Source organism: Camelus bactrianus, chromosome 23 (assembly GCF_048773025.1).
Source record: "Camelus bactrianus isolate YW-2024 breed Bactrian camel chromosome 23, ASM4877302v1, whole genome shotgun sequence".
In the NCBI taxonomy this organism is placed as follows: domain Eukaryota; kingdom Metazoa; phylum Chordata; class Mammalia; order Artiodactyla; family Camelidae; genus Camelus; species Camelus bactrianus.
The window spans coordinates 6,492,347-6,502,493 of NC_133561.1; the positions used below are offsets into that span (position 1 = coordinate 6,492,347).

At 42.7% G+C, this 10,147-nt stretch overlaps 1 protein-coding gene across 2 annotated transcripts; it reads right to left on the minus strand.

The window, feature by feature from the left end:
* Nucleotides 1–5,580: 5,580 nt before the first annotated feature.
* RGS1 (regulator of G protein signaling 1) lies at nt 5,581–9,790 on the minus strand. Of its 2 annotated transcripts, none has more exons than XM_010974031.3 (5): nt 9,569–9,790; nt 9,119–9,199; nt 8,647–8,708; nt 7,130–7,293; nt 5,581–6,407 (listed from the first exon to the last, which is right to left on the minus strand). In XM_010974031.3, the coding sequence occupies exons 1-5, from the start codon at nt 9,703–9,705 to the stop codon at nt 6,222–6,224; spliced, it is 630 nt and encodes a 209-aa protein (XP_010972333.1). In that variant the 5' UTR covers nt 9,706–9,790; the 3' UTR covers nt 5,581–6,221. The 2 variants fall into 2 exon arrangements, with proteins under 2 accessions (XP_010972333.1, XP_045365472.1); XM_045509516.1 differs by having other exon boundaries at nt 9,119–9,252; nt 9,569–9,697.
* Nucleotides 9,791–10,147: the final 357 nt, after the last annotated feature.

Consider the following 10,147-nt stretch of genomic DNA (forward strand, 5'->3'; position numbering starts at 1 on the left):
GTCAGTCTTCCGAGTGTGGCAGTTTCTCCACGCGGCTTTGCAGTGTCAGAGCCCTTTGCTTCCAGCAGTGCATGTGGGGAAGAGGGCAGCCTTCTGGATGCCTTATTGGCAGCCCTGGGACCGGTGCCCTCCCTTCTGCTCACCACACAGAACTCAGTTTTGTGGCCCTAATAAGTCAAGGTAAAATATCAAATTGCAGTTCAAGAAAAAAAATTCTAGTAAAAAAGCTACTGAGACATCTGTACCCAAAAACTGATTGTATAGAAACACTCATAGAAGGTTCTGTATTTGCCACTTGCTGTAAGTGGGGCTGGGAAATGTCATTTTCCTGGTGCCCAGGGAGAGGGCCTAAGATTGGTGAGCCTGTAAGCAGACTCCGTTACACCCTCCTGCAATGAAAGAGAAAAAGAAGTCATTATCTGGGGACAATATAATGATCAAAAGCAAAAAGACATCAATGTGAGCAGAGTAATGTTAGTAAGTAGGAAGGCAGACTTATTCCAGCCCTTTTGCAGCCCAATAATGGCAGACTTTACATTTATTTATGCTTTTCAGAGCTTGTAGGGAATCCAGTGATACCAGTTGAAGATGTAACCTGGGTTACTTTGCATTTAATCCGCATTTTCTTGGGCGTCTGTCACTTCTCTGAAGCCACACTGGACTTGCTGTTCCCTCCACTGAGCTCTGTCTGCTGAGAGGAGGCTGGGACAGACCCCATGATGCCACAGGAGCAGAAGGGCAGGACATCTGTGGTGGCTTCGCCTCGCAGCATCCCGTGAGGGGGCAGGTGTGGGCGGCTTTCGCCGCTCCCTCTTGAACAGGCGCCTGGGAAAGGAGCACGTGGCACCCGCCTGAGTCCGTGGTGCTGGAGGCGAGAGCTTGCTAAAGGAGACACACTTGATGTGACTTGAAGCCCAAGGAAGCTGCACGTGGTGGTGGCATAACAGCGCCTCGGCAGCTTGCCACTGCAGTCTTTCCCATGAAGGGGAGGACGGGCCACCAGTCCCACGTGGCTTTTCCCCAGGGACCTGGAAAGAGCCTCAGGAGAAGCCATCTCTCAGACAATCTTTCTGATTCTCCTCTGCACCTCTCTCAGGAGGCTTAGTCTGTTTGACTGCAATTCTTTCTGCCTTTTTTTCCCCCAAGAGTATGTGAGCCTCTCACTAACTGAGGGCAGTATCTTGGTCCTCTGTCTCCCTGGCACTGAGCACAGCTTTTGGCACCTAACAGGTGTCACTCATTGGAGAGTCTATCAAGGAGGCGGTCCCCTAGACTCTTCCAGGGGTGTGCAGTGGAGCCTCGAGTTCTGAAGATGGGCTACGTAACCCCTGAGCAAGGAACGTGTTGTGCTTCTCCCCCTCAGCTTTGGCACTTTAATCATCCCATAGGTAGTGTGAGTTACAATCATTCTAGTCAAAATCATGCCAGATAAGCATTCTAGGAAGCATCTGATTGAGTTCTCAATATGGGAACCTGTTCTCCCAACTCCTTGTTCACGGTGGGTCATTTGTAAACTGAATTAACAGATTTAAGAAAAAAGCACTGGACTAGAAATACAGTTTTTACAGCTGATTCAAGCTGAGGGGTTCAAGGCAGAGGTTAGAAGGTAAGACCAGTGGAGAGCAGGCCAGTCTGACTGATTTACACCCAGCCCCCTGAATTTGCACCTTCTAGGTTTGAAAGAGCAGCAGACAGTTTGGAGGGGGCAGGTGGGAGAATATCTGAAATCCATGGTATTGCTGTCTTTCCTTTTCTCTATCCAGAAATAAAAGATTAAAAATAACCACCTATTTTGAGCAGTTAAGGTAAGAATGATTGAATGGGAAAATGTGCCAAGAGACTAACTGGCTTCCTTCAGGTTTCCTGTCCTCTTTTTTGTCTCTGTTGCCGAGAAGTGGACACTAGAACATTCCACCACTCACGCAGACCTGCTGTCAAGCTCATGGCCAGGCCTGCCTTGTAAGGAGGCAGAAGACCTGCCCCCAGCGCTGGTTGCATCACACTGTCTCCTGCTGTCTGGTGCTGGGAATGTCTTGGAAGTTTCTGTTTCTGTTTGACAGCTGCTTTGCCGGTCTCTCACCTAGACTCCAGTTTGGTCTCCCATCTTTAAACAGTGCTCTCAACCATAGAGCAGTTTCCTGCTGCAAATCTGTTGAGTCTTTTGGTCCTTGGTTTTTGTTCTCAGCCTGGATGCTGGCTTGCAAGCCTCTGCTTTTGTCCAAGAGGAAAGTGAGCTTTGAAGGAAAACATGTGGAATGTTTCCTTTGTAAGGGAATTATGAGTAAGCTGTTATCTGTTGAAAGCACTACATCATTTATTTTGCACGTGGAACCTTTGAAAAGCATGTGCCTCATCTTCTGCAGTGTCAGCTCTTCCGTTCCCACACTGTTTGATGCACATTTGTAACTGAAGGACCTCAAAAATGGTATGTTTAAAATTCAGCCAGAAAGGGCTGTGCTGTGGTTGTGAGGGCCCAGGCTGGACACCCCAGAGGTATCCTGTATTTCTCGTTTAATTATTCCTCCCAGTGCATCACTCACCAAGTCCTGTCTGTTCACCCTGTCCTTCCCATTGCCTGGGTTTCCACCCCATCTCAGGCCCTGATTCCCTCCTGCTGGGCTTTATGCTTTCCTTCCTCAGCTATGTCTTCCTTTGTACACTTCCTTCCACGCTAAACCCAGAGCTAACTTCTGAAAACACAGGGCGGTCATGTCACTTTCAGGACGAAGCACAAGAGAAGGGTCTTCGGAGACATACGTCCTGCGTTGAAATCCTGGGCCTGCTACTCACTAGTTATGTGTCCTTAGAGAAATTTCTTCCCCTTTCGCTTTCTGCATTTGTTGATCAATAAAATGAGGTTGAGAGTGTTTATCCCGAAGAGTTCTGGTGTGGACCAAACACGTGACTTGTGCATCTAGCTAACAGTTATGTCTTTTTTTTATTTACTTAACATGTCAGTAGTTGCCTGTCATATAAAAGATAAACTTACCCTCTTTGGAATAGACTGTGTCTCTTCTCAGAGTCTCCCCTAAACTACCTTTTTACTTTTCCCTCTTTATACGCTCTTTTCCCCCAGGTATTCCAGCCGTGCTAAATAAATCACCATTGCTGAACAGAGTATTTTTTTTAATTGAAGTACCATCAGTTACAATGTGTCAATTTCTTGTGTACAGCATAGTGTCCCAGTGATGCATATGCACACATATATTTGTTTTCATATTTTTTATTAAAGATTATTATAAGATATTGAACATAGTTCCCTGTGCTATATAGCAGAAACTTTTTAAAAAATCTATTTTTATATATAATGGCTAACATTTGTGGATCTCAGACTCCCAAATTTATCCCTTCCCACCCTTTTCCCGGTAACCATAGGATTGTTTACTATGTCTGCGAGTCTGAACAGAGTATTTTTTTTTTTTCCTGATTTCCTGATTCTCTTACAGACTTTTCCCTGCACCTGAAATGTTCTCACCTCCTTTCTACCCTGGTTGGGTTTTATTTATTCTTCAAGATCCACCCCAATTATCTCTATCCTCTGGGGAAAAAAAGGAGAAAATCATCCAGCTAACATTATAACAAATAAAAATTCATATTAAATGTATAACAAAAGTAAATACTTTTCCTGGATGAACAAATGGAATGTCTATTAAAATGCCTAGTTATTTTGGTAAGTATTTTTCTGCTAAGAAACCTTGGAGTCAAAGGCTTTTTTAGGAGGCTTACATCTTTCACTTGAGAAGTGGGAAGTTGGTTGTTCTCTTGGGTGACATAAGGGAGGGTCAGTTGGAGTGTCCCTAAGCGCTTTGACATGGTACATACTCAGCTGCGTGGGCCCTAGACATCTGACTCTGCTTGTGAGCCTGACAGGAGGAGAAGGGCTAGGTGAACCCTTACTTCTGAATGTGGCAGTAGGACTAGAAATGGGAGCAGAGTGCCTTGTATTTATATGGCCTCAGATCACCTCCGTTAGACATTCAGAATAGCTGCACGGTGGTAAAAGGTGTTAGAAACCCTTTGTGGAAAGGAATTCTACCTGGGCCTTGAGGAATTCATTGGACTTTGAAAACTGGAAGAAGATAGAAAAAAGGATTTTAGATCGTAGGTTAACCAAAGGCTTGGAGACAGTGAAGACAAGGGCTTCTCCAAGAAAAGGCAGTTAATCCAGTGTGCTGTGTAGGGGGGAGGGGTGCCTGCAGGGGAGTAATCCTGGGAGAGTTTTGGATTCTGGAAATTTGAACGTTATGTTGTATGTCATGGGAAATGACAAGGCCAAATCTGTGTTGGAGAAGGTGACATTTGTGGCTATTCAAAGGATGGAAGAGAAGAGGCTGGAAAGAAGGAAAGCAAATCACATGACTTAGCAGGCAGTGAGCGTGTAGGCTAGGGCAGGCGTGACAGCACGAGGGCGCGAGGCGTGCCAGCTGCGCACATGCTTGTAGGGGGAGGACGGATGGAATCTGGAGAAGGAAAGGGTGAGGGGAAGAAGCACCTGACGACGGCGACGACGGTGAAGCTAGCTAGGCTCCCTTCCGAAGCTTCCGTTACTATACGACCTGCTGAATCGTGGGATTAAGGTTACAGTAGAGACGACTTGGATTTTGTCCCATGGAAACTGAAATGTATACTTTTTAATCCTGTCTCCCCATTGCCCCTTACCATTGCTGTGTGCCTGGGGACTGGACAAGCCTGTGCTGAGAGTGCCTGCAGTGTTCACTGTGGTGTGAGGATGGCTGGTTATCTGTAATGTGCAGGGCACAGGCACCTGGGAGGGCACACCCCTACTGGCTCTGCTGGGGTCGTCGTTGTCATCATCTTGACTATCTTCTGCTCTCACCTACTGAGCAGTCTTACGTTCCTGCTTAGGTGACACTTAGGACTGTTGAAGATTTGGGTGATTTGGGAAATGTCTTCTGGCCAGTGGGGGGCAGTGTTGCGTAGTAGACGGCGCCCAGGTTGTGCAGTCAGAAGATTTATGTGTAATCCCCGGTAGTGAGACACCAGAGCATCTTCAGAATCACCTGGCGTTTCCTTTTAAAATACACATTCTCGTGCTGTATCCCTTGGGAATTCTGATTCAGTCAGTCTGGGGTAGGGCCCTGAAATTGGTCTTTTTTTTTTTTTTTTTTTTTAACATTCTAGGCAGTTTTGATAGCTAAATTTGGAAACTAGTGATTTAATCTTCCTTAGTCTCAGATTTCACAGGACAGCTATGAAAATTAATGAGAAAATACTCTGGGTTTTGTAAACTTTAAATCGCAATAAATTATTAGTTGTTAATTAAATTACTTCTTGAAATAAAATTTCCATCCCTTTTTAGAAGACTTCTTAAATTTCTCATCAGTTTGAAGCTTGACTACATGAGAGCATGTTATATTGGTTTGATCTTTATGTGTTATGATAGCAGAGACAAAACTAATGAATTTGTCCAATACATACACTTAATACATAAAATTATCAGATTAGTTGGATGATAATTTTCATCAACAATGATGATAGAAAGTAGAATTACTTAAATTGTTGTTAAATCTGAAAAATAAATGTCAGATTTTATAGATGGCAAGGAAATACAAATAGAAATTGCTTCTATATTTTTTAATACAAAACTCACATTTATTATTGGCACTGTGATAATTTAATTTACAAATACAGTCTGGCTTCCCAATTTTAAGGCAATAGCTTAAGATAAATACATTGTTCTCCTCTTCAGCTCTTTCAAGCCCCAAACAATCAACCAAACAAAACAACATGGAAAAACACTGTATCAATAACAGCAATGGTGTTTTTCAAACACATGCTTTTCCAATAGTCATCCAAGTAAAAGAGATTTCAGCAGCTCGATGCAATCTCTGTACGACAATATGCAGCATAAATGTCAGTTGACCTTGAAGCTTATAGCATATTCTAATCAGTTTCAAAACCTTTATTCACAGTTTCTGTGCAGCTGGAGTTACCAGCCTTCTCAGTTCCCAGGGACTTTCTAATGCACAGGGCCACTGCATTTCAGGACAGTTTCAGGTATCCTTCCACCATCTCTGTTCTCACCTCATGCTTCCTTAGCCCGGAGCCTGGATGACCTCTGTGTTAATCCGTTCTGAACCCGTAGTTCTTCCCCTGGGCCTGTGAGCCATCCAGAAAGGCCAAAGTGTCCCACGGGGCACTATCCTGGTACATTCCTTCTGTGCCTCACGTCGCTGTGAGTCCTTCCAGTGGGGAACCAGTCACTTTAGACTATTGGCCTGAAGGTCATTCAGAAGATTTAAGTATGTATTTGATTTGAGGAACCTAGGATAGGAGTCCTTTTCCATAAGAGTGTATATGACTTTTTGGGCTTCATCAAAACACGTGGGCGTTGGTGCTTTAATCTTCTTGGCTGTCGATTCTCGAGTGCGAAAGTCAATATTGATCTGAAAAGAAATCCTCATTAGTTCACATGTACTTCCAATTCATTGCACACTTTCTGCTGTTACTGTTGTTTTTGAAGCAACTCAAGACAGTGGCTTTAGGCCCTCATTTAAATCAGCCCAAATATCTCTTGAATGCCTTACACTAGGTGTGGAGGAGTGAAAAAGAAACATCACAAAAAAGCAAAAATATCCTTGCTCCAAGTTAACTCACAGTATATTTGGGAGATGCCAAAGAGGCAGATATGGAAAATTTAAATATTTATACAAGGGCGATACATGCATCAAAACAGTGATGCTCACATTTAAGATTTACAGGAGGAGGGGACACTTTGTGCAGCTAGTTGCTGCTTGAAGCAGGAATGTTTAGCTGGAAGCTGGGCGCTACTACTAGGTGGAGACATTTTTGCTGATGCAATCCGTTATTGCATTAATCTGCATTTTATCCTAATCTGAGACCCCCTAATATGCAATTCTAGTCACTGACACCGGTATTCCTCCCCCCTTCACATTAGCTTGTTTTACAAAGCCAATCTTTCATCCAGTCTTTTCACAAACGTGGAAAACTAGATTATCATTGCACTGAACTGTATGAGTACACCTAAATATCTAGCAGTGAAAAATGGTGATACTCAGAAAGGATGTCACCTTGCTAGAATGTTCAATGTTGCTCTGTATCTAAGTGCCTTTACATAGAAACTGAGGGTAATGAACTTGATACTCACTTGTTTGGCAGCATCTGACTGCACAAATGCTTTATATATTTTCTCTGCTTTGCAGTGCAGAAGATCAGACTCCGTTTTTTTATAGTCTTCACATGCCAGCCAGAACTCAATATTCTCCTCACTAAACTCAGACTTTAGGAAATTTCCAAAGACATCTTGACCAGCTAAAAAAAAAGGGGCGAGGAGTGAGATAAATTAATTGAGCCAATAAATGTATACCTTGAAGAATTTTGCAGGAAAAATACTCTTGCATTCTCAGCATACAAAGGTAAGATGGCTGCTGAAATATCTGTGTCATAGTTCAAAGAGATGGGGAGGCCTGAGAGATTCCTTCATTTGTAGTTTATTTGGGATCAGACTAACTTGTCCGCAGTTACACAGCTGCTCAGTGGTGGCCAAAAAACTGTGCTGTACTTCCAGCTGCTCATTAAACTAAAATTCTGCTCTGCAGTCTCTTTTCTTCTAATACCGACTCTTAGCCAGAGTGCAGGGTATCTTAGGGAATCAAACACGCTGACGAAGGCATTAACACCATGTTACTCGTTAACATGTATAATGTCTCCATCTGGTTCACATCAGTCGGAAGACATGAGGCCTATGTATTACCTACTGCAATGTCCTGATTGTGTTTGCTACTGTTCCTGAGACTTTCCAGTGGGCCACTCTGTAGCATTATTTGTTTGGCTGAATCTAAGTCAGATAAAAAGTGGAGGAACCAGGTTGCACTACTTGAAACCAAGCTCTGTAGGCTCTGTAGGGTGACTGTCGGGGCGGGGGGGGGGTCCGCTCACCCTGGGATTGGGACAAGCTGCCCATCTGCTGGGGTCCCAATCCCGACAGAACCACAATGTCTGTGATGAGGTTAAAGCAAGCTGATTTCATGTTTTATCTTTTCTCACCGGAAACTACCCACAAGACACTGTGTTGAAGTCTTTTTATTGTATCTGTGTTAGAACATGTGTCATGTTGTGCATCGTACAGTTATATGCTGTGTCTCAGCTACCTTCAAGGCCGTAAAGCACTGTGTCTTTGTTTTTGTATCCTTAGTGCTTCTAAAATGCCTCCACATAAAAGTGGGCTGAATGAGTGACAACGCATGAATGAATGAAAAAATAATGAACTGATGGAGTGGAATCCTACCCCTTACATCCAGTGCTACAAAAATACATTCCTGGGGTAGCTCTCAGAATAGCCGTTCACATTTTGAGATGTGTGGTTTACTTTTAAAAACTTTAAACTTCGGAACACCAGCAGAATTTTAAGTTTTGCTTCTCTAATGATCCATGGAAACACCTACGTCTCTTGGCAGATTGTCTAAAGGGCTGGCCGAACTGAGTGCTAAGCCCACACAACACCACTGTGAGGCGTTTGTGCTAAAGCTATTAGTGCTACAGAAAGACTTGAGTACAACTTTTCACACGCTCTCCCATCCAGAATACTGTGTTTTAATGAAACCATTCAATCTGTTAGCACATTGAGATAAACCCAGAGACATTCAGCAGTTAAACTGTACTTACTTTGGTTAGCAAGAAGTTTTTCCAGAGACTGAGACCACTGCATTACTTCATCGACAGAGAGTCTGCAGGGGACAAGATTTACATAAATTAGTAAAGTATTTTTTCTGTATAAGCACAAGTGAAATCAGAATGGCTGCTGCATTTTGATAACTTCACTAAGACTCTAGTTCCAATAAATTTTATTAAAATTTGTAAGAAAACAAAAATTTCCTTAGACTACTATAGTTTTGAAAATATCTGCCAGTAAAATGTGAAAAAATCCAAATATACTCCAACGGTATAATAAATAGCAAATATATGCACACACATTTGTATTCAGTTTACATTGTTACTAATGTAGTTTAATCTTATTAGGTTTTTACTTAAAAGAAATAAAATCCATTATGTGTAGTATTAGTCTTGCTAGAATATAGACTATAGAACTAACACGTAGGGCTTTTATACTGATAGTTCAGTGTATTCATGTACATACATGTCCTTGGACTTGGAAGGTTTCATTCCAGATTCCAGATGTGGGAGCATAGATCTCAGGTACGCTTTCACATCCATCCCACTACGAAAGATACAGAAGTGAGTACTCATATTTCCTCAGTAGAAGACATTTTACTTGTAAAAAGAAAAGAGCATGAAATAAACATCTCCAAGGAATAAGGCAGAATAAACCTAGTTGATGCAACATTCTGCAGTTACTAAGATTGAGCCAATTTTTCTGAGCCCAGATCTGGAAGAATTCCCACCTCATTTAATGCCATATCATGATTCATTTTTAAGTAAAACTGAATATACTTATAATTCACAACAGGTTATTGCTCAGATCCAGCTAAACTAAAGACCCAGATTTTCTACCATTCATTCTCAGTCCTTCTGCTGTGAAAGATCATCCAAGTCAAAATCCACAAAGCAAGACACTGAGTGAACTTACAAAGTCTTTGGCCTCCTTTTTTGCGTCTTGTCCTCTAGAAGGGAGTGATCAGTTCCTTTCAATTCCTTTGGACTCGCAGAGAAGAACATGCCTGGCATTGCATCCAGCCTCAGCGCGGAGGTGGCCCCTGCTCGCATAGTCCCCAAGAGGCAAATGTCTGCTAGTCCACATCTCTGCTGCTTTATATAGTGACGGCTCCCAGGCCCTGGCTGTTCAGACGAGTCTGTTTATCAAGTGATGTTACCACAGACACTGGAAGTTCCCCCTTTCTTGGTGTGTCGTGACGTGTATCTTGAAAAAAAAAAAGCACACAGTGATGTTTTGTGGTTGAAACTTAACTAGATGAGACTGGGTCACTTGATTAGATAGAAAGAAAGAACATTAAACCTACAGAAGCCCCACACGCACCACTAAGGCCTCAGCAGCGTCAGTCTTTGGTTCTAGGGGACTTTTTTTTTTCATAAAAAAATGTATATTGCAATAAAATGTTTCATTTGGGGTATTTATTGTTATCGCATAGAAACTCAGTATTAGAGCTGGATCCCCTCAATGGTTTGAATAGTCCTTGACTGTAAAATT